This window comes from Schistocerca gregaria, chromosome 5 (assembly GCF_023897955.1).
Source record: "Schistocerca gregaria isolate iqSchGreg1 chromosome 5, iqSchGreg1.2, whole genome shotgun sequence".
NCBI classification, from domain to species: domain Eukaryota; kingdom Metazoa; phylum Arthropoda; class Insecta; order Orthoptera; family Acrididae; genus Schistocerca; species Schistocerca gregaria.
Window position 1 is genome coordinate 96,207,497 of NC_064924.1, and position 25,230 is coordinate 96,232,726.

Genomic DNA, 25,230 nt, shown 5'->3' on the forward strand with positions numbered 1-25,230 from the left:
AAGGTAAACAGTTTGGATACACAATTTTACTTACATGAAATGACCCAGTACAATAATGATGGGACTTCTGAATTTCATTGGTTATCTCGGAAGTCTTCATATGTATGCTCATGAGAACCCAGTCATCAACTTTATAAACAACAGGTTTCACTATTTCATCATGCATCTTCTTTCTTCCATAATCTTTCTTGCTCATGTGTTGTAGTCCCTTGTAATGCAGTTCTTCAGTTGAAATTTTGTCTCTTGATGGAAAATTTATAAATTGCTTAAAAATACTAGGCAGCATTTTATCAAATAAAACAGTGCAAAGTGACTTACCTGTACCGTCAAGGGGCAGGCTACTTATAATAGTCTCAAAGTCTGATAACTTTTTGTATCACTCTTTAAATTGCTTCCACCATACCCACAAAATAAACATTCGAGTTTTCTCTTTACGCACTCCATTGGATTGGAAGCTGGTGTGTAGTGAGAATTAAGGATATGTTTAACATTACTGTTTCCACACTGTTTCTCTAAATTTTGAACCATGACCACTGAGAAAGGACTGAGGCTGAATAACAATAACAAAATAGTCATCTTCTAATTTCTTGACCACATTTTTACTGGTGGCTTTGCATAATGGATAAAACTTTAAATATTTTGAGAACAATTCCAAAATAATCATTATCTGTATAAAATTTCCTCTGGGACATGGTAGCGGTCAATGCAAGTCAGTTGAACTAGTGCCACCTGGTTTACATGGGGTTATACTGTGCATTACTCATTGGTGTTGCTCAGGTCACACTTTAGGTATCTGGCATACATTGCATATCTTCAAAATTGTGCAGACTTTCTTCACCATGTTGTTTAGTATACTATACTTCTGTAGTATTAGCATACATTTGCTTAGTCCTATTTGTGTGAACATAATGTAAACAAGAAACTCATTAGCATGTCATGAATACAGACTCTTCATTGATCAGAAGTAATATTGTATGTTCGAGGCAAAATTTCCTCTTCTTTCAAATAATAACTTATAAATTTTGTCTCTCTCAGACCATTATATTTATACTTCACCATTTTAAGTAGTTCTCTGCATCTTACAAGGATTTGATAGTGTGTAATAATTTCTGAATGAACTTTTCTCCTTCAACAGCTTTTATACAATCTGTATATCTGTATATCTTTCTGCATTTAAGAATGCCACATTTTGAGATATGTCAATAGAGCATTAATCTTTTCAGGCATATATCTTATTTGAAATCCAATATTTGTATTGTTGGTGCACAGTGCATAAGATACTTGTACACAGGACAACAGCTATTAGAAAAGATAATGCTTTATGGTCAGTCATTATAACTGTATGCTTTCCCCCAAGAGATACAACTGGAATGTATAAAATTCCCAAGTGATGGTTAATGATTCTCTTTCTGTTACTGTATGCATTTTCTTCCATAAACTCAGTGATTGAGTCTCAGGTGCTGTTGTTCTGTGTTCCGTACTTCCATTAACATCACACATCTGATACAATTCCACATTTATTGCATAATTCCTGGAGCCTGAACCAAAATAATAATCAAGTGACAAATTTGGATGATGTAATAATTTTGCTTCATGCAATTTAGATTTTGTACGATTGAAAGTTTTTTGCTGTTCTTGTCCCCTCATCCACAATGTACCCATTTTTTAGTTTCAGAAGTGTTAGTGTAGATTAGCAATGTTTATCGGTAAATTTTCTTAAGAAATTGGAGATTCAAAAATGTGATATTTTGCTATTTGGAACATTGTGATGCAGAAAATTTTCTGACAACATCTGTTTCACCTAAATCAGTTTTGATACCTTGTGGTGATTGTTTGTCGTTGTTTTTGTTGTCTTCAGTCCTGAGACTGGTTTGATGCAGCTCTCCATGGTACTTTATCCTGTGCAAGCTTCTTCACCTCCCAGTACTTACTGCAACCTACATCCTTCTGAATCTGCTTAGTGTATTCATCTCTTGGTCTCCCTCTACGTTTTTACCCTCCACACTGCCCTCCAGTGCTAAATTTGTGATCCCTTGATGCCTCAGAACATGTCCTACCAACCAGTCCCTTCTTCTTGTCAAGTTGTGCCACAAACTCCTCTTCTCCCCAGTCCTATTCAATACCTCCTCATTAGTTATGTGATCTACCCATCTAATGTTCAGCATTCTTCTGTAGCGCCACATTTGAAAAGCTTCTATTCTCTTCTTGTCCAAACTATTTATTGTCCATGTTTCACTTCCATACATGGCTACACTCCATACATATACTTTCAGAAACGAATTCCTGACACTTAAATCTATACTCGATGTAAACAAATTTCTCTTCTTCAGAAATGCTTTTCTTGCCATTGCCAGTCTACATTTTATATCCTCTCTACTTCGACCATCATCAGTTATTTTGCTCCCCAAATAGCAAAACTCCTTTACTACTTTAAGTGTCTCATTTCCTAATCTAATTCCCTCAGCATCACCCGACTTAATTCCATTATCCTCGTTTTGCTTTTGTTGATGTTCATCTTATATCCTCCTTTCAAGACACTGTCCACTCCATTCAACTGCTCTTCCAAGTCCTTTGCTGTCCCTGACAGAATTACAATGTCATCGGCGAACCTCAACGTTTTTATTTCTTCTCCATGGACTTTAATACCTACTGCGAATTTTTCTTTTGTTTCCTTTACTCCTTGCTCAATATACAGATTGAATAACATCGGGGACAGGCTACAACCCTGTCTCACTCCCTTCCCAACCGCTGCTTCCCTTTCATGCCCCTCAACTCTTGTAACTGCCATCTGGTTACTGTACAAATTGTAAATAGCCTTTCGCTCCCTGTATTTTACCCCTGCCACCTTTAGAATTAGAAAGAGAGTATTACAGTCAACATTGTCAAAAGCTTTCTCTATGTCTACAAATGCTAGAAATGTAGGTTTGCCTTTCCTTAATCTATTTTCTAAGGTAAGTCGTCAGTATTGCCTCACGTGTTCCAACATTTCTGGGGAATCCAAACTGATCTTCGAATAGGTCGGCTTCTACCAGTTTCCATTTGTCTGTAAAGAATTCACATTAGTATTTTGCAGCTGTGACTTATTAAACTGATAGTTCGGTAATTTTCACATCTGTCAACACCTGCTTTCTTTGGGATTGGAATTATTATATTCTTATTGAAGTCTGAGGGTATTTCGCTTGTCTCATACATCTTGCTCACCAGATGGTAGAGTTTTGTCAGGACTGGCTCTCCCAAGGCTGTCAGTAGTTCTAATGGAATGTTGTCTACTCCCGGGGCCTTGTTTCGACTCAGGTCTTTCAATGCTCAGTCAAACTCTTCATGCAGTTTCGTATCTCCCATTTCATCTTCATCTACATCCTCTTCCATTTCCATAATATTGTCCTCAAGTACATTGCCCTTGTATAAACCCTCTATATAGTCCTTCCACCTTTCTGCTTTCCCTTCTTTGCTTAGAACTGGGTTTCCATCTGAGCTCTTGATATTCATACAAGTGGCTCTCTTTTCTCCAAAGATCTCTTTAATTTTCCTGTAGGCAGTATCTATCTTACCCCTATTGAGATAATCCTCAACATCCTTACATTTGTCCTCTAGCCATCCCTGCTTAGCCATTTTGCACTTCCTGTTGATCTAATTTTTGAGACGTTTGTATTCCCTTTTGCTGCTTCATTTACTGTATTTTTTATATTTTCTCCTTTCATCAATTAAATTCAATATTTCTTCTGTTACCCAAGGAATCCTATTAGCCCTCGTCTTTTTACCTACTTGATCCTCTGCTGCCTTCACTACTTCATCCCTAAGAGCTACCCATTCTCCTTCTACTGTACTTCTTTCCCCCATTCCTGTCAATTGTTTCCTTATGCTCTCCCTGAAACTCTGTACAACCTCTGGTTCTTTCAGTTTATCCATGTCCCATCTCCTTAAATTCCCACCTTTTTGCAGTTTCTTCAGTTTTAATCTACAGTTCATAACCAATAGATTGTGGTCAGGTTCCACATCTGCCCCTGGAAATGTCCTACAATTTAAAACCTGGTTCCTAAATATCTGTCTTACCATTATATAATCTATCTTATACCTTTTAGTATCTCCAGGATTATTCCATGTATACAACCTTCTTTCATGATTCTTGAACCAAGTGTTAGCTATGATTAAGTTATGCTCTGTGCAAAATTCTACCAGACGGCTTCCTCTTTCATTTCTTTCCCACAATCCATATTCACCTACTATGTTTCTTTCTCTCCCTTTTCCTACTGTCTAATTCCAGTCACCCATGACTATTAAATTTTCATCTCCCTTCACTACCTGAATAATTTCTTTTATCTCATCATACATTTCATCAATTTCTTCATCATTTGTAGAGCTAGTTGGCATATAAACTTGTACTACTGTAGTAGGCATGGGCTTCGTGTCTATCTTGGCCACAATAATGTGTTCACTATGCTGTTTATAGGAGCTTACCCGCATACCTATTTTTTTTATTCATTATTAAACCTACTCCTACATTACCCCTATTTGTTTTTGTATTTATAACCCTGTATTCACCTGACCAAAAGTCTTGTTCCTCCTGCCACCAAACTTCACTAATTCCCACTATATCTAACTTTAACCTATCCATTTCCCTTTTTAAATTTTCTAACCTACCTGCCCGATTAAGGGATCTGACATTCCATGCTCCGATCCCTAGAACGCCAGTTTTCTTTCTCCTGATAACGAGATCCTCTTGAGTAGTCCCCACCCAGAGATCCGAATGGGGGACCATTTTACCTCCGGAATATTTTACCCAAGAGGACGCCATCATCATTAACCATACAGTAAAGCTGCATGCCCTCAGGAAAAATTACGGCTGTAGGTTCCCCTTGCTTTCAGCCGTTCACAGTACCAGTACAGCAAGGCCGTTTTGGTTAGTGTTACAAGGCCAGATCAGTCAATCATACAGACTGTTGCCCCTGCAACTATTGAAAAGGCTGCTGCCCCTCTTCAGGAACCACACGTTTGTCTGGCCTTTCAACAGATACCCCCTCCGTTGTGGTTGCACCAGCAGTACGGCCATCTGTATCGCTGAGGCACGCAAGCCTCCCCATCAACGGCTAGGTCCATAGTTCATGGGGGTAGGCGGTGTGGTGATATGGTGTGGCATAAAAAACTTGATCTAATTTTTTGCAGATTGTTTTCCTCTCCAAATTAAATGTTAATCCCAATTTTCTGAAAGCTTGCAAAAGTTCATTAGCAGTCTCCAATTATTCTTCACATTACTCACAACTAATTATTATATGTCATTGACATAGATGACAAACTTCTTCAATAATTTTTCCCTTAAAACTTTATCCAGAGCATGCATGAAAGCAACTGTAGACACATTTAGTACATATAACATTAAACTGATAACTCCCTCTTTTATACAAAAAGTAGTGCACTTCCTACTTTCCTTATCTAACTTCACTTGCCAATAACTGCTTATGAGAACAAAGCTGGTAAAATATTTGACACTTTTAAGACATTGCAATAACTCCTCTAAATTTTTCGCTTAGTCTCTTTGTGATAAAACAATTCATTTGACTGATATTTTGTCCAACACCAATGTCACAGATCCATACCTTTTATCCACATGTATTGTGTTACAGTTGTAACTACCATTCAGTAGTATTCTGCCACAATATTAATTCAATTACAAGATATACAGCTTCATGTTTTGCAGGTGGTAGTGGATAACTTTTGCTGTGGACCGCCTCATGTCATGTTCTTTTCCTTTCAGTTTACATTTAAAACTTTTAATTAATCCTTGTGTCATAGAAAATACCATAGGATAATGGTCAAGCATTTTCCCATCAAATCAGACATCTCTTGAATCTTCTTACAAATTTGACAAAGAACAACTTCTGCTTTTTCTCTCTTCTACGTGCATTTTCTTCTCGAACATAGTAATGTTTATCTGAGTTGCAGCTCCCTCCTTATCCATATTAGTACATCTAAAATTCATACACACAGATTTCATTTCTTCCTTGTTGATGATCCTCTAACTGAAATTTTCCTTTATCATAACCATTCTGAATTAATGGCTTGCTTGCAGCAAAATCCACTTTACACTTATTCACTGTCATGCCGTCTGTCCCTGAAATATACTGAACAGATAATGTTTGAACAACCAGGAAAATTATCTTGTATTCTTTTCCACTAATGTTGAACTTCAGTAATATGTGATTTTTAATTATTTTTTTTTATATACCACAGCACTGACAATGAATACACCACTCACAGGAAAAGATGGAAAGTGTGCCATCTTGTTTAGCTGTAGATACAATTTATTTCATAGTGTGCAGACCTGACTCTCTCTTTCCAGAAGACGCTCAGCATTAATACTGGAAACATTGATGTCAATTATGGGCATCACATATCACCAGTAATTACATTGTCTCTCACATCAAGTTACCTCTTACATCACAATCTGTATCAGACAGAATATTATTTAATTAAGTGCTGACCATTAACTACAGACCAAGTCTCAACAGAAATTTCATTTAATTTAACTGTGAAGGTGGGCAGGCATACATTTTTCATTCCCTCCTCTTCTAGCTGTCTGTCTTGAGTTTGTCTATCATTGTTCAGTTGATTACCCTCTTTATAATGATTACACTCATTAGGTTCTCTGCTATGCTTAAGTGCGGTCCATCTTCCCTTCTACCAAAGCATTTTGATGGTCAATAATTAACTTCATAGTGTAAAGACAAAGCCAATTTATTGGATTACCTAAATATTTGTTTTCATCCTATTGTTTTCCTAAATATTCTCAAATGGTTCCCTCATTCTGAGTGTAATTTGGTGGTGATGATGACAATGCTGTGTTAGCTGTTCATGTTCTGTGACCAGTATCACTCTTTTTTTTTTAAAAAAAAAAAAAGTTTCAATTATTTTTAAAGTTTCACATTTTTCTTATGCTTTGCTGCCACATGTGTGAGTTCCATCTTTTAAATAGCTTACAATTGCATTAACTTTCTGTCTTTTTGGACAGATTTTAGGGAAACACTTTGAAATTGTTTGATGAGAATCACTGGATGTACACCACGAACTGGTTTGAATTCCTGAAACCTTTTCATATTTAAATTGTGATCCATAACAATTCCAAGTGTGGCAACAATAAAGTCACTACTCCATTCATTGAATACCATATTAGTTTCATTCTTCAAAATCTTGTGATCAAATTTCACTGTACTATTGACTGGATACCACTTTGCTAATACCATTACATTTTGTTTCAAGTTCTGTACAGTAAGCTTGTACACCACACAGCCTTTTTGTTACAACATTCACATTGCCAGTCACTTTCGCTTTACAGTAGCAATTTCTTGATTGTGCTGTATTGTATTGTATTGTATTGTATATTTATTGGTCCTGTGTATCATACACTGTACAGAGGTACATAATGATATAGGACAAGTCAAATAATTTGCAATAAAGTTTAACAGAAAAAAGCTGTTGTATGGTTTTCAGTATATAGGAATATAACTCTAACATATGGGAATAACATTTCACAAATAAATTTTACACGCACACATTTCATACTTCTGGCCTTGATTATACAGACACACACATATATGTAATAGGCCACATATAATACACAGATAAATCTAAATATATTAAAAACAAAGATTCCAAGACTTACCAAGTGGGAAAGTGCCGGTAGATAGGCACAATGAATAAAACACACAAACACACACACAGAATTTCGAGCTTTCGCAACCGGCGGCTGCTTCGTCAGGAAAGAGGGAAGGAAAAGAAAAGATGAAAGGATGTGGGTTAAACCTAGCCACCGGTTGCGAAAGCTCGAAATTCTGTGTGTGCGTTTGTGTGTTTTATTCATTGTGCCTATCTACCGGCGCTTTCCCGCTTGGTAAGTCTTGGAATCTTTGTTTTTAATATATTTTTCCCATGTGGAAGTTTCTTTCTATTTTATTTACAGATAAATCTAATGTACACATTTCTTATTTTGGCCTTAATTGTATAAACTATTTAAATTTTTCACATATTTACATCGTAGATAAAAATTCTACTATATTAACAATTCTGTAGCAAGTAGTCACTCTCTGCAGTTTTGAGTTTATGCATGCCAGTTATTGCCTTAATTTCCTTAAGTAGTTTGTTATACAGTTTTTTCCCTGCTTGCAAGGGTCCTTTTTGTTTTAGTGTTGTATGTGAAAACTGCATATGTAAATCTTGATTATTTCTTGTGTTGTATGAATGGATATTTTGGTTTTTTGGAGCAATCTTGTTATTTTCATCTACTATTTTCCTTATAAATGTTATTGTTTCTAGGATATATAGGCATGGTAATGGAAGAATGTGAAGCTTTTTAAATGAGGTTTTGCATAAAGATCGAGGTGCTAAGCCTTCCATTGCTCTTATAATTCTTTTTTGTGCAATAAAACAGTTTTTGCTGTGTGGTGAATTTCCCCAGCAAATTAAACCATATCTTAGTAATGATTCTGCTTGGGCATAGTACACATTTTTATGGCTTGCATAGATGTGCATCCAGCAAGAATTTTTATACTATAACAAATGGTTTTTTATTTACTACATAGATGTTGTGTGTGTTTCTGCCATCTTAGGTCATCTTGGATCCAAACACCCAAAAATTTGGTGCTATTTACAATTTCAAGTCTTTTGCCTAACAGTTCTATGGTTGCAGTTATAGGCTGTTTATTCTGCACTGTGTGTAGATGCATAGTGTTTGTTTTATGTGTGTTTATTATTAAGTTGTTCATTGCGAACCAGTTTGATACATGTGTAGTGCTCTTTTTTATTTCATTTTGGAGCTCTTCTTGGGTCTTTCCTTTGATAAGTATATTTGTATCATCAGCATATTTAATGTACTTATAGTTAGTGCTGGATGGTTCCAGGTCATTTACAAACAGCAAGAACAGGATTGGTCCCAGTATGGAACCCTGCGGCGCACGGTATATAGCACACTGTTTTTCTCATTGATAGGACGTTAATTTTTTTCCTTCTTTGTACAAGAATTCAACTATTTGGTGTCTGTTTTGTAGATATGACTTTACCCATTCATAGGCTGGGCCTCTGACACCAACATTTTCTAGCTTTCTAAGCAAAAGACCATGGATAATGATGTCAAATGCTTTTGAAAGATCTAGCAATATTGCTGCTATGTGTACTTTTTTATCTAATGCATTTAAAGCTTCATTTAAGAAATCAATAATAGCTGTCTCAGTGGATTTACATTTTTGGAAACCGTGCTGTGTATCTGAGAAAAGTTTTTTTTTTTTTTTTTTTTTTCCAATGAAATCTACGAGTCTTTTATAAAAGATTTTTCAATTATTTTAGAAAAAACAGATAGTAGAGAGACTGACCTATAATTTGTTATATCTGTTTTTTCACCCTTTTTGAACAATGGCTTCACTTTAGCTATTTTTAGCCTTTCTGGGAAGATTCCCTGAGAAAGTGAACTATTGCATATGTCTCCCATGGACTTAACTACTAAGGGTGCACATTTTTTAATGATATGGTCTGGTATGTTGTCAGTACCAGAGGAAAATTTTGATTTTAGCTCCCCTATTGTTTTTAGCATTTCCTGTTCATCTGTTGGGTGTAGGAAGATAGACTTGTTACTAGGGATAGTTTTAATCTGATTTGCAGTGACAGCATTTTGAAAGTTTTGCTTCACCAGAATCTCAGCTGCCTCAGAGAAATATGAGTTAAAGTTATTTGCTATCTGCTGGGGATCAGATATTACAAAAGTGTTTTCATTCAGTTTCATATTATGGTATTCTCTCCGTTTTACTCCTGTTTCATGCCTTACAATCTCCCATACAGCTTTTATTTTATTTTGTGCACTTGCTATGAAGGAACTATTTGCCATTTTTTGCTTCTTTTATGACTTTAGTTAAAATCTTTTTGTAATTCTTAAAATACTAATAAAATTCTGGGGATGTGGTGTGCTGCCTAGATATTTCATGAAGTAGTCTCCTTTTCTTCACAGATATTTGTATCCCTGTCGTGACCCATTTTATTTTCAGATCCTTTTTTGTGACTGTCTTTTTATGGAGTGGAAAGCAAAGTTCAAAATAATAGGTAAAGCTATTTAGGAATTTATTGAACTTATCATTTGTACTTTCACATTCATAGATGTCTTCCCAAGTTTCTTTACGCAGATAGTTAAGGAAATTTTGTATATTCTGGTCATTATACTTCCTAGAAGTAGTAGTTAGACATTCAGTTGAATTAAGCAGTTTTCCTAATCTTATACTAATTTCTTGGGTTGTGTGATCCCCAAAGCCTGTATTGTGGATTTGTGTTGTATGTTTCAAGGGCACATTTCTAAATATTTGATCAAGGATTGTGGCTGAGGTTTTTGTGATGTGTGTTGACGTTTCTATAGTAGCCTTTAAATTGAAAGTTGCTAAGAGGTTCAGTAAAGCAGTTTTTTGATTAGACTCACTTGCAAAGTCAATGTTGAAATCCCCACATATAATTAGTTTTCCATTTTTTTGTGTAGTCTTGTGTAAGATATTTTCAAGGTTCTTTAACATAATGTTAATATTGCCAGTTGGCACCCTGTATAGACAAATTATAGCAATTATTTCATCTGTGATTTCAATTCCATTTACCTCAATATCTTTCTCTACGGATAATTTTTCTACATACGGCATACATTTAAAATTTATGCTATTTTTAACATAAATGCAACTACCACCATGTTTATACAATTTACAACAAAAATAACTACCCAATACAAAATTTGGAATGCATAGCATGTGAAGTTTCTCTTTGTCAAGCCAATGTTCAGTAAAACATAATACAGAGGTGTTTTTAAATTTGAATTTCTTTTATTTTGTTGGATAGGGATTGTACATTTTGATGAAATACCGTCAGGTTTAGAGTTAAACACGAGTTCTGAAACTTACTATCCTTAGTACTTATATTTATATTGGAATTTCTGCCTGGAAGATATTTTTTATTTTCAATTTTCACTTCTGAATTTTCACCCCCTACACACAGTATCAGTTTCCCTTGTTCTTGATGACTTTACAGATGTCTGTAACCATTTTACTGAAATTCATTGAGCCTAGTCTGTTTAAATGCACGCCTTCCTTTCCCAAGCATTTGTCACTTAACAATTTGTTGGGGTCAACGAATATTGTCCCGAGTTCGTTGCACTGTTCCCTGATAGCACTGTTTATGTTGCTTATATAAGAACTGCTTACTGACCTTCTGTGCAGAATTCCACTCATAACCAGTCTTGAGTTTGTGTACAATTCTTTGGCTGAAAGAATGATGTTTCTCGTCTCACTTACAATTTCTCCCTGACTGCTGCTTCGTATTGAATTCGTCCCAGAATGAATAAAAACACCTTCGTAATTGGTCTTTAGATCGTTTCCATTTTTAGTTGCAGACTGTTTTGCACGTAATAAATTTTAAAATGTTTGTTGAGCTGATGAGATCGGATACCAGGGCGAACATCTATTACACATTTTGGTGAAACTAGATTTTTTAATATAGAATCGCCAATAACAAAGAAATCCTTTTTATTACTCTGCTTCTGTGAGGCAATTTCACGTTTCACCCTTTTATTATTTGTCACTGTTTTCCAGCTGTATTTACTTACAGTTTAGTAAATGATGAACTCGTGTGTCAGACCAAATCAGAAGTTTCAGTCTCATTCTCAAGCATGCTGCAATACAACACTTGCTGTACACTGGAATGTGCTGAAACAGGCCCAGAAACAAAGAGCAATGCACAATGCACTCTGAAATTCACAAAACAGTATATAAATAAAAAATACTTTCGAAAAACCACACACACGGGTTCATCATTTACTAAACTTATTCAAAACTGAGACACTTGAGGCACACATATACCTCACAAACTATTAATTCCAAAAGCTAGCAACTGTACATCTGAAACTTCCTGGCAGATTAAAACTGTGTGCCCAACCGAGACTCGAACTCGGGACCTTTGCCTTTCACGGGCAAGTGCTCTACCAACTGAGCTACCGAAGCACGACTCACGTCTGGTACTCACAGCTTTACTTCTGCCAGTATCCGTCTCCTACCTTCCAAACTTAACAGAAGCTCTTCTGCGAACCTTGCAGAACTAGCACTCCTGAAAGAAAGGATATTGCGGAGACATGGCTTAGCCACAGCCTGGGGGATGTTTCCAGAATGAGATTTTCACTCTGCAGCGGAGTGTGCGCTGATATGAAACTTCCTGGCAGATTAAAACTGTGTGCCCGACCGAGACTCGAACTCGGGACCTTTGCCTTTCGCGGGCAAGTGCTCTACCAACTGAGCTACCGAAGCACGACTCGCGTCCGGTACTCACAGCTTTACTTCTGCCAGTATCCGTCTCCTACCTTCCAAACTTTACAGAAACTCTTCTGCGAACCTTGCAGAACTAGCACTCCTGAAAGAAAGGATATTGCGGAGACATGGTTTAGCCAGAGCCTGAGGGATGTTTCCAGAATTAGATATCTCTTTCTGGAAACTGTACATCTTTTTCTTTTATATGTGTCTATCAGCTCTGCTCCACATTTATTAGTTTTCTTGAGCGAATTTTCCTTTTATGCAATTACAGTATCATTGGTATAAAAGCTATAAATGTGGACTTGCATTTCTTCACCTGTCTTCTAAGGCAGTTCATAGCATCATTATTACTTTGCATGTTCTACATTTCTGTGGAACCCCTAGGTTGGCTTCTACCATCCTTTTGTAAATAATTCTTGCCAGTACGTTAAAACCATAACTTATTCTATAAACTTGCAGTTTGCTGCAGGTGAAAAATAGATCCACAGCTTGTTTTGTAATTGAAAAAATGGTTGTAGCTCCATCATAAGTTGCACTGAGAAGTATCTTGTTTTATTTCTTGAAGGCAACTAGTTTCAGTCATCTGTGTCCACTTTCAAACCATCTCTGTCATAAGTGTGATAAATACAAGTGATAGCCCATGTACAATAACTGCCCCTACAGTGATGATTGAAGCAGCACTATGGCTGACTCAACAACAGTAAACAGAACACACAGGATTGGCATTTTCTAGTGTTCTATTTATGGTTGTTAAGTCAACCATATTGCCACTTTGATCATCACTGCAGGGGCAGTTTTTGTACATAGGCTATCATCTGTATTTGTCACACAATATGGATAATTTGAAAATGGACATAAGTGTCCAAAACTGATTCTTTTCAATGCAACTTATGACAGAGCTACAACCATTTATTTCAATAACTTCTTCTATTAGTGAATTGGTAATACATCTGACAACACCTAAACTTCTGTAGTATTATGTACCAGATCTGTTGAAGATCTTAATAATTTTGAAGGAATGCCAACTACCTCAGGTACCTTATATCTTTCAGTGATTTGTCAAATTCTTCTCAGAATATCAACTTACCCATCTCCTTTCCATTTTTCATAATATTCTCACCAAGCCTCTTGGCTGATGTAGCACTTCTATTTATTTCTATCAACTATCAGCCTTCTCTTTTCTATTTTGTACCAGGTAGACCCTGAGCTCATGATCTTCATACAGGTACTTCCCTTTCCTCCAAAGCCTTCTTTCATTTTCTGGTTTCTGTTGTATTAAAGTCATGCATGCTTCTACAGCTTTTGCATTTCTCCTTTAGCTATTCCTGCTTTGCACCTTTCACTACTGTCGGTCTCATACATTCCATTTCATTCACTGTATTTTTATATTTTCTTCTTTCATCAAGCAAATTTAACATATAGCCTGTGTTATCCAAGTATTTCTGTGGGGATTTGCATTTTTCCTGGACTTTCCTTTTCTGCCTTCACTATTTCATCTCTTAAAAAACTACACAGTTGTCTTTTATTGCATTAATCATCTTCTTTCAGTCATCATTGTGCAATGTTCTCATCGAAATTCTCAACAATCTCTTATTGTTTCAACTTATCCAGTTGAAGAGACGTATACCCAACAGAATGAAATCCCATGCCCCTAAAAACTTTACATGGATCATGACACTGTGTATATAAATCGTGGCTGTGATAATTTGTTTGTTCTGCTGTTTATAGTATTTCAGCCATACGTGATTAAGGGATCTAACTGTCCATCAGCCCATTCTCCAACCTGAAGAAGACCAGCTTTCTTTTCTTCTGATGACTGCCACCTCCTCAGCAGTACCCCACCCAGTAATCTGTAAGGAAGTCTATTTTATCTCCAAAATGTTTTGCCCAGGAGGATGCCATCATCATTAAACATTGCAGCGGAGCTGCGTTTCCCTGTGAAATATATTGACTGTAGCTTCCCCCTGCTTCAGACGCGCTATTGTTCAGATGTCAGCACCACTGAGGCACACAAACCACCACCATGAGGACAGGGAATAACTTGATTGTATGTCTGAAGGACTGAAAATTCAACCATGTCTTTTTTTCTTAAAATGTTGACATTTCGCCTGATGTGTTTTGAGAGCACTACCTATAAACAGTTTAGCACAGAAAGATAATATGTATACCCTATCAGTTGTAACCAGTTGCCTGCAAATGCTTATGTCAACTGAGAAACAATTTTTGTCAAAATGTCACTGGCAACAAAGATTAAAAAACAAGTTGTGGGCTGGATGGCAGTATGACACTGGGATTGGAATGTTCCATGGCACCAAGGCTATGGGCATAGGGAATGTTCATATATAGTGCTGTAGTAGTCCATAATAACAATAATTTTAAAAATTAAAAAATAAATAAAAAACAAAACAAAAAAACTTTGGCAGTAATGATTCAGGAACTATGGAAGGCAATGGAGGAATTGATTGTATGTTGGTTGTAGGAAAGGATACAGTAGACAGCTGTTACTGATGTTGATCAACTAAGGTAAAGAATCTTTCTGTGGGAACGTTAGAGCATAATAGAGAGAACCGTAAAGAGGCTGTAGCACAATTAAAATAAGTTGTGGCTTTTGATGGTTTTGCATGGAATGAGTGGAAAGGAGTGTTATTGGCCAGCACAAGATGAGCACATAACACCTACTTTCATTGTGTGCTCACTAAGTGGCCATCAGTGAAGCACTGGTAAGCAATAAACAAATTGAACAGGGCATTATGAATATTTTATAAATCTTCACAATTGTGATGTAAGTGGCACAACTACAGGAAACAGTATAATTACTGTCGTCTTCATTGGATCCAGAATCAGTGCTGCAGCTGACAGAAATGACTGTCTCTACAATTTGTTCCTCCAGTAGCCCTCCCTTGGCTACTTTATTGATATGGCTCACAACTCGAGACCAATGCTGTTGCATAAAACTTGCAAAAGCTTCTTTTGTAGCATTTCTGTCTCACTGATAATACTTTTTATCATTTATTGCCATGTAACTTTTTACCTGTGCTATGAAAAGAATAGAGGGAAACGTTCCACGCAGGGGAAAAATATATCTAAAAACAAAGATGATGTAACTTACCAAATGAAATCATTGGTATGTTGATACCCACAAAAACAAACACAAACATACATGTAAAATTAAAGCTTTCACAACCCACGGTTGCTTCATCAGGGAAGAGGGAAGGAGAGGGAAAGACGAAAGGATGTGGGTTTTAAGGGAGAGGGTAAGGAGTCATTCCAATCCCGAGAGCGGAAAGACTTACCTTAGGGGGAAAAAAGGACAGGTATACACTTGCCCACACACACATATTCATCCGCACATATACAGACACAAGCAGACATTTATAAAGGCAAAGAGTTTGGGCAGAGATGTCAGTCGAGGCGGAAGTACAGAGGCAAAGATGTTGTTGAAAGACAGGTGACGTATGAGCAGCAGCAACATGAAATTGGTGGAGGTTGAGGCCTGATGGGTAACGGGAAGAGAGAATATACTGAAGTGCAAGTTCTCATCTCCGGAGTTCTGATAGGTTGGTGTTAGTGGGAAGTATACAGATAACCCAGATGGTGTAACACTGTGCCAAGATGTGCTGGCCATGCACCAAGGCACGTTTACCCATAGGGTGATTCTCATTACCAGCAAACATTGTCTGCCTGTGTCCATTCATGCGAATGGACAGTTTGATGCTGGTCATTCCCACATAGAAAGCTACACAGTGTAGGCAGGTCAGTTGGTAAATCACGTGGGTGCTTTTACACGTGGCTATGCCTTTGATCTTGTATGCCTTCCGGGTTACTGGACTGGAGTAGGTGGTGGTGGGAGGGTGCATGGGACAGGTTTTACACCAGGGGCGGTTACAAGGGTAGGAGCCAGAGGGTAGGGAAGGTGGTTTGGGGATTTCATAGGGATGAACCAAGAGGTTACGATGGTTAGGTGGACGGCGGAAAGACACTCCTGGTGGAGTGGGGAGGATTTCATGAAGGATGGATCTCAATTCAGGGCAGGATTTGAGGAAGTCGTATTCCTGCTGTAGTGCCACATTCAGCATCTGATCCAGTCCCGGAAAGTATCCTGTCACAAGTGAATCACTCTTGGGGTTCTTCTGTGGGAGGTTCTGGGTTTGAAGGGATGAGGAAGTGGCTTGGCAATTTGCTTCTGTACCAGGTCGGGAGGGTAGTTGCAGGATGCGAAAGCTGTTTTCAGGTTGTTGGTATAATGGTTTAGGGATTTCGGACTGGAGCAGATTTGTTTGACACGAAGACCTAGGCTGTAGGGAATGGACCGTTTGATATGGAATGGGTGGCAGCTGTCATAATGGAGGTACTGTTGCTTGTTGGTGGGTTTGATGTGGACCGATGTGTGAATCTGGCCATTTGACAGATGGAGGTCAACGTCAAGGAAAGTGGCATGGGATTTGGAGTAGGACCAGGTGAATCTGATGGAACCAAAGGAGTTGAGCTTGGAGAGGAAATTCTGGCCTTCTTCTTCACTATGAGTCCAGATCATGAAGATGTCATCAATAAATCTGTACCAAACTTTTGGTCGGCAGGCCTGGGTAACCAAGAAGGCTTCCTCTAAGTGACCCATAAATAGGTTGGCGTACAAGGGGGCCATCCTGTTACCCATGGCTGTTCCCTTTAATTGTTGGTATGTCTGGCCTTCGAAAGTGAAGAAGTTGTGAGTCAGGATGAAGCTGGCTAAGGTAATGAGGAAAGAGGTTTTAGATAGGGTGGCAGGTGATCGGCGTGAAAGGAAGTGCTCCATCACAGTGAGGCCCCGGACATGTGGGATATTTGTGTATACGGAAGTGGCATCAATGGTTACAAGGATGGTTTCCGGGGGTAACAGATTGGGTAAGGATTCCAGGCGTTCGAGAAAGTGGTTGGTGTCTTTGATGAAGGATGGGAGACTGCATGTAATGGGTTGAAGGTGTTGATCTACATAGGCAGAGATACGTTCTGTGGGGGCTTGGTAACCAGCTACAATGGGGCGGCCGGGATAATTGAGTTTGTGAATTTTAGGAAGTATGTAGAAGGTAGGGGTGCGGGGTGTCGGTGGGGTCAGGAGGTTGATGGGAGTCAGGTGAAAGCTTTTGTAGGGAGCCTAGGGTTCTGAGGATTCCTTGATGCTCCGCCTGGACATCAGGTTTGTGATTACCTTGGCAAACTTTGTATGTAGTGTTGTCTGAAAGCTGACGCAGTCCCTCAGCCACATACTCCAGATGATCAAGTACCACGGTCGTGGAACCTTTGTCTGCCGGAAGATTGGCGATGGGTATGTCAGCCTTCAGATCACGGATAGCCTAGGCTTCAGCAGTGGTGATGTTTGGAGTAGGATTAAGGTTTTTCAAGAAGGATTGAGAGGAAAGGCTGGAAGTGAGAAATTCCTGGAAGGTTTGGTGAAGGTGATTTTGAGGAAGAGGAGGTGGGTCCCACTGTGGCAGAGGACGGAACTGTTCCAGGCAGGGTTCAATTTGGATAGTGTCTTGGGGAGATGGATCATTAGGAGTAGGATTAAGATTATTTTTCTTCATGGCAAAGTGATTTTTCCAGCAGAGAGTATGAGTGTAGGACCGTAAATCTTTGATGAGGGCTGTTTGGTTGAATCTGGGAGTAGGGCTGAAGGTGAGGCCTTTGGATAGGACAGAGGTTTCAGGCTGGGATAGAGGTTTGGAGGAAAGGTTAACTACTGAATTAGGGTGTCGTGGTTCCAGATTGTGTTGATTAGAATTTTGAGGTTTTTGGGGGGAGTGGAGCTGGAAGTGGGAGCTTGAGTAGATGGGGGAGACTGGGTCTGTGTGCAGTGAGAGGAGGTTGAGGTTTGCTGGAAAGGTTGTGGTGTGTGAGTGAGTTGCCTTTCTGGAGGTGGGAAACCAGGAGATTGGATAGTTTTTTGAGGTGGAGTGTGGCATGCTGTTCTAATTTGCGGTTGGCCTGTAGGAGGACGCTCTGAACAGCCTCTGTGGATGTGGGAGAGGAAATATTGAGGAGTTTTATTAAGGATAGGACAAGACAGGTGTAAAACCTGTCCCATGCACCCTCCCACCACCACGTACTCCAGTCCTGTAACCCGGAAGGTGTACACGATCAAAGGCAGAGCTACATATGAAAGCACCCACGTGATTTACCAACTGACCTGCCTACACTGTGAAGCTTTCTATGTGGGAATGACCAGCAACAAACTGTCCATTCGCATGAATGGACACAGGCAGACAGTGTTTGTTGGTAATGAGGATCACCCTGTGCCTAATCATGCCTTGGTGCAGCCAGAACATCTTGGCACAATGTTACACTGTCCGGATTATCTGGATACTTCCCACTAACACCAACCTATCAGAACTCCGGAGATGGGAACTTGCCGTTCAGTATATCCTCTCTTCTCGTTACCCACCAGGCCTCAACCTCCCCTAATTTCATGTTGCCGCCAGTCATACCTCACCTGTCTTTCAACAACATTTTTGCCTCTGTACTTCCGCCTCGACTTACATCTCTCCCCAAACTCTTTGCTTTTACAAATGTCTGCTTGTGTGTGTGTGTGTGTGTGTGTGTGTGTGTGTGTGTGTGTGTGTGTGTGTGTGTGTGTGTGTGTACCTGTCCTTTTTCCCCCTAAGGTAAGTCTTTCTGCTACCAGGGTTGGGATGACTCCTTACCCTTTCCCTTAAAACCCACATCCTTTCGTCTTTCCCTCTCCTTCCCTCTTCCCTGATGAAGTAACCGGGGTTGCGAAAGCTTGAATTTTACGTGCGTGTTTCTGTTTGTTTGTGTGTCTATCAACATACCAATGCTTTCGTTTGGTAATTTGTGTCATCTTTGTTTTTAGATATATTTTTACCTGTGGTGATATACATGTAATAAGATTGAAACAAGTGTGATATGGAGGAAAGCCAATCACACTAAACCCTTTCACCATTGACATTCATTGAACTTTTGCTGGTGTAGGAGGGGAAGCTGACTTCTTGTTGTTGTTAACTGGGCAATGGTATTTCGTCCCCTCCTCTGAGTCAAACTGATGAAAGTTGCAGATGTGAATGTTTGGGAGCAAGCAGTTGTAAGTAAGAAGATGGTTTCACATCACAGGTTTAGGATAAGCCCAATGTTTTGAGGAGTTGGTGGAGCTAATGCTGGACTTCTGGAATAGAATTGTAAATCATAATAGTAAATAGTGTAGAGTCCTTCTCAGCATTACAAATAGTAAGGTCAGGATGGGTTTCTCAGCATCAATAGCTGTATGTTCCAAACCATGAAGTTATAAATAAAACAGAAAGAAACTTCCACATGGGAAAAATATATTAAAAACAAAGATTCCAAGACTTACCAAGCGGGAAAGCGCCGGCAGACAGGCACATGAACAAAACACACAAACACACACACAGAATTACGAGCTTTTGCAACTGGCAGTTGCTTCGTCAGGAAAGAGGGAAGGAGAGGGAAAAATGAAAGGATGTGGGTTTTAAGGGAGAGGGTAAGGAGTCATTCCAATCCCGGGAGCGGAAAGACTTCCCTTAGGGGAAAAAAAGGACAGGTGTACACTCGCACACACACACACATATCCATCCGCACCCTTCCCTCTTTCCTGACGAAGCAACTGCCAGTTGCGAAAGCTCATAATTCTGTGTGTGTGTTTGTGTGTTTTGTTCATGTGCCTGTCTGCCGGCGCTTTCCTGCTTGGTAAGTCTTGGAATCTTTGTTTTTAATATAAACCATGAAGTTAGTTAGTTAGTTAGTTAGTTATATTACTTGTTCCATGGATCATGAACACGATTCTTTCATAATGATGTGGATTGTGTCAAAGTACACAAGATTCATTTATCCCAAATAATCATTGTTAGTCTTATATACGGTACAATTGTTAATGCTTATTGTATTTCTTTGGCCTATGTCTAAAAATTCATCTGTGGAGTAGAAGGAGTTGTCATTCAGGAATTCCCTTAACTTATTTTTGAATGCCGATTGGTTGTCTGTCAGACTTTTGATATTGTTTGGCAATTGACCAAAAATCTTTGTGGCAGTATAATTCACCCCTTTTGTGCCAATGTCAAATTCAATGAACGGTAGTGAAGGTCACCCTGTCTCCTAGTATTGTAGCTGTGGACTGTGCTATTAATTCTGAAGTGATCTGGGTTACTAACAACAAATTTCATTAGGCTGTATATATATTGTGAAGCTACTGGCAATATCCCTAATTCTTTAAATAATTGTCTACAAGATGATCTTGGATGGGCCCCAGACATTATTCTGATAACACGTTTTTGTGCAATAAATACCTTCTTTCTTAGTGATGAATTGCCCCAAAAGATGATTCCGTAAGAAAGCAACGAATGAAAATATGCATGGTAATCTAACTTACTGATGTGCTTGTCTCCAAAATTTGCAGTGACACTAATAGCATAGGTAGCTGAGCTCAATCATTTCAGTAGATTGTCAATGTGTGTCTTCCAGTTTAAATTTTGATCAATACAGACACCCAGAAATTTTGAACAATCTGCTTTAGCTAAAGATTTTCCCCCACACTCTATATTTATTTCCAGTGTTATGCCTTTCCCTGTACTGAACTGTATGTACAGTGTTTTTTCAAAGTTCAATGAAAGTCCATTTGCGGAAAACCACCTAATAACTCTTTGAAAAACATTATTTGCATTTTCCTCAGCTGATTCTTGCTTTTTAGGCTTGATTACAATACTTGTGTCATCTGCAAAGAGAACCAAGTTTGCATCTTCATGAATATAATTAGGCAAGTCATTAACATATATTAAAAACAATAAAGGCCCCAAGACAGAACCCTGTGGTAACCCATTCTTGATAGATCCCCAGTCTGAATAATCTGCTGGCCTTTGTGTACTATGTGGGTTTACTGTTTCAACCTTCTGCATTCTACCAGTTAAATATGAAGTGAACCATCTGTGTACTGAACCATTCATTCCATAGTACTTCCACTTATCTAAGAGGATTTCATGATCCACACAATCAAAAGCCTTAGAGAGATCACAGAAAATCCCAATTGGTGATGTTCTACTAACCAGAGCATTTAAAATTTGTTGGTGTCAGTTGGTGTCAATAGGAAGGGCTTTAATGAAGGAGGAAAAGTTGAGGTAGAGACATCTCTCTTGCAAAGGCACTTTGAAGCAGCCAAGTAGAAAGGGAGGAGGGTAACAGTTAGAGGGAAGCTGGAAACGGCTAAGACATAGTTTGAGCAAGTCATGTGTGTGCTTGGAGCTTACAGGTGCTGAACTTGAACTGGTCAGTAGGCTAGTGTGGATACCAAGCAAATGAGGACAGAGAATGTAATTGTGAAGAGAGTGAGCCAGGGAAAGGAGATTCTTGACAAATCCAGCAAACTTGATCGGGGGTGCAGGGTTGAACACGAGTCTTTCTGATGGTGTTAGGTTTTCTGGGGTTAATTTGACAACTGCCTTGTGAGTCTGGAGAGAGTGTGTTTGGAAGTGGTGTATTCTTCTGTATGTGAAGTGTATTTTTGAGGTGTGGAAGGCAGAGTAGGTCAGTAGTGTATTGGTGTAGAAACAAGGGCACCCATATGATAGTTTGTAGGGGCACGGGGGTGGGGAAGATCTGGTGGTATAAGATATTTTTAATATTTTGGAAGACAAATTGAGACAGAACATAAGAACTTAGTGGCACCATCTGAAGGAAAAAAGTATGAACTATATACAAAATCTGAATAATAGCAGATTTGGAATGATTATTTTAATTGCTGATGATAAGGTTATAGTTGTTGATAATGAAGTGCACATACAGAGAGGGACACATAGCACAACTGCAGTGTTATAGTCAACAATGCTAAATCCTTGTTGTTTAAATGAATGAAACTATTAGATGTAAAATAGTAACTAAATGTAAATGTACAGGTAGAGAGAAGTCATTGATCTTCATAATACACCTGTAGAAGCGAACTTCCTTCTCCCTGGCATTATTCCATGTTTTCACAGGGTCAACATGTTAATCTGTATTCAGCAGTGTTGGTAGTATAGGATGGCTTGATACCCTTCCTGTGATGAAATTTGTCTATGCCATCTGTCTATGTCTAGTGTTAACCCATGCGAAAGTGTGTGAAAGTTTTTGAAATGTTTGTGAGTTATTTAACTGAGGTGGGATGTGGGCACCATCCAGTATTCACCTAGATGGATGTGGTAAACTGCCTAAAAACCACATCCAAGCTGGCCAACACACTGGCCCTTGCTGTTAATCCATGGGACTGATTCAATCTAGGTCCAAAATGCCTCCCCCAAATCTCAGAAATGTTGTGCTAGCACATACAGATATTCAGGCAAGTATCTGAAGAATTCAACATTTGAAATAAAATAAAAAGATTGAGTTACACTGAGGCACAATGTTTAAAATGTTAGGGAAAATGTAAGAAGAGAGCCTATGATGGAATTTTAATAACCATGACTATTATTTCTTTGCTGCTTTGAAATCAAACAAATATTCTAAAAGACAATGACATAAAAAAATGGATGGGGTACACAGAAAAAAAGGAATATATCTGCAGATCTGAAGACCTAAAAAAAGACATCAGTATCATAACATAATGATGAAGTCACTCATACAGAATGAACAAAGACAATTAGAATGACCAAGGAGAAGACTGAAAGGCTAACAGTGTGATTAAATTGTAGACATTGTAACAGGCTTCCAGGTGTAATTTGTAGAGAGAGAGAAAAAAGAAGCAAGGATAGGAGACAAATATGAAGAAGAGATTCCTTCTTATGGAAAAGAGAAAAAGGACTCAGATGGTGTGAAGAGGTCAAAAAAAGAGGGAAAGGCTATGGCAAGTTGCGTACAACTCAAATAAAGCTCTACTTGGTTTATCTTCTCATTCTCCTTACTTCCTTGTTCTGCTCAATTTGTTTCATCTGTTAAAGATAAGTGAAGCTATAGGTTAAAGAGACTTTGATGCAATAATTATTTAGGAGCTTTGTTATGAAAAATATTTTATTTATTTGTTTTCATTCTCATTCCAGAGCACAGACAAAGATGACAATGAAGATAAGACCAATAGTCTAAAGACACCAGTTCCAAGTGAATGGAAACTTGCAGCTGTTATATTAGACCGTACTGGTGTTTACATAATTACTCTTACTTACATAATCATACTTGCAGTTACAATTCCAAAATACTGATCTTGTGTATGGTTAATACATCCACTGTGTGAAAGTAGAATGAAGATCATCACAAAAATGTATGAAATATGTTTGACGTTGTCAAACTGTAGGTGGCAAATTAAAATAAAATGTTTATAATTTTGAAGTTTTCAAAATTTTTCGTCTCAGTATGTAACATAGATGCATTTTATACTCATTTATTAACTCAGGTAATTTTTGGAGCACAAAAGCTACACATGATCACCACATGCCAGTGATGGAGATAGAAACGATTGAGAGAAAACTGAAATACTTAGCTTTGGTAACAATATGTGATTGTGCTGAATCCTCTGTAAAATAAAATGACACTAAATGTTTTCATTTTCTGTTCATTGTGCCAGTTGACAATTAGCCTTCACCATTTCAGTCCTAAGTCACAAAAACATCAAGGACAAAACCTCATGGCTTCTGCCACTTATGTAGACTTGAAAGATGACATTTTTGTTTAGTTCATTTACAGTTAACTATTTGTTATTTCAGTAATTTTACTTTGGTTTTTTTTTACTTTGTATATTGCCTGATTCATCTTTTTTCCTTTAAAATTACAATTTTTTGTCACCTTCTTCAGTAATGTTGTTGTTGTTGTTGTGGTCTTCAGTCCTGAGACTGGTTTGATGCAGCTCTCCATGCTACTCTATCCTGTGCAAGCTTCTTCATCTCCCAGTACCTACTGCAAACTACATCCTTCTGAATCTGTTTAGTGTATTCATCTCTTGGTCTCCCTCTACGATTTTTACCCTCCACGCTGCCCTCCAATACTAAATTGGTGCTCCCTCGATGTCTCAGAACATGTCCTACCAACCGATCCCTTCTTCTAGTCAAGTTGTGTCACAAGCTCCTCTTCTCCCCAATTCTACTCAATACCTCCTCATTACTTATGTGATCAACCCAGCTAATCTGCAGCATTCTTCTGTAGCACCACATTTCAAAAGCTTCTATTGTCTTCTTGTCTAAGCTATTTATCGTCCATGTTTCACTTCCATACATGGCTACACTTCATACAAATACTTTCAGAAACAACTTCCTGACACTTAAATCAATACTCAATGTTAACAAATTTCTCTTCTTAAGAAATGCTTTCCTAACTCAAATTTAGTACATTGTTTTTCATTTTCTGGAATATGATAAATTATTCTGCTAATATGGATTTCAATACTGCTGACGTGAATACAGTGATTTAATATGATGTTAAATGACTAATCTATTGTACTTGTTGTGTGAAATCTCAGTTTATTTAAAATTTTAGAATTTACATTATGTAAGTGTGAAGTTCCCCACACTAGCATGTTTTTATTAGATGTTATTAATTTTGCCAATTATACATTCTAGTTATGAAATAAAGGAAAATTTTGTAATTAGCAAATGAAAATGTTAACTATCTGCAGTGACTCATAACCTTAAATTTACAGTTATCTCAATTATGGCTCATTTGGAGACTCATGTCTACTGGAACATGTTGCTTCTATTATCATGTAATTTCACCCTTGTGAGTTTTCACTGTTCATTATGAAACAACATGTATGTAAATGTATATTAGAAGAAAAAATCAGTTTTTCAAAACAGTCAGTGCTCCCCTTTTTAAACTACTCAGCTGCTGTTTTATCTAACACTTCAAACAAAGCCGTTATATAATTTAACACACATTACTACTAGCCGTCAGTCAAGGTTTGTTTAATACAAACATTAGAATTACAAATAATTTACATCCCTGAATCCAGATATCCTGTAAAATT

General features: G+C 38.1%; 1 protein-coding gene across 2 annotated transcripts in view; it reads left to right on the forward strand.

Annotated features, from left to right (window-relative positions):
- Nucleotides 1-23,814, forward strand: part of LOC126272403 (acetylcholine receptor subunit alpha-like) — a 272,215-nt gene extending 248,401 nt beyond the window's left edge. For both annotated transcript variants that reach the window (XM_049975231.1, XM_049975232.1), the window contains exon 9: nt 23,318-23,814. In XM_049975231.1, the coding sequence (XP_049831188.1) occupies nt 23,318-23,476 (159 nt within the window). In that variant the 3' untranslated portion in view covers nt 23,477-23,814. The remainder of the gene's footprint in view (nt 1-23,317) is intronic.
- Nucleotides 23,815-25,230: the final 1,416 nt, after the last annotated feature.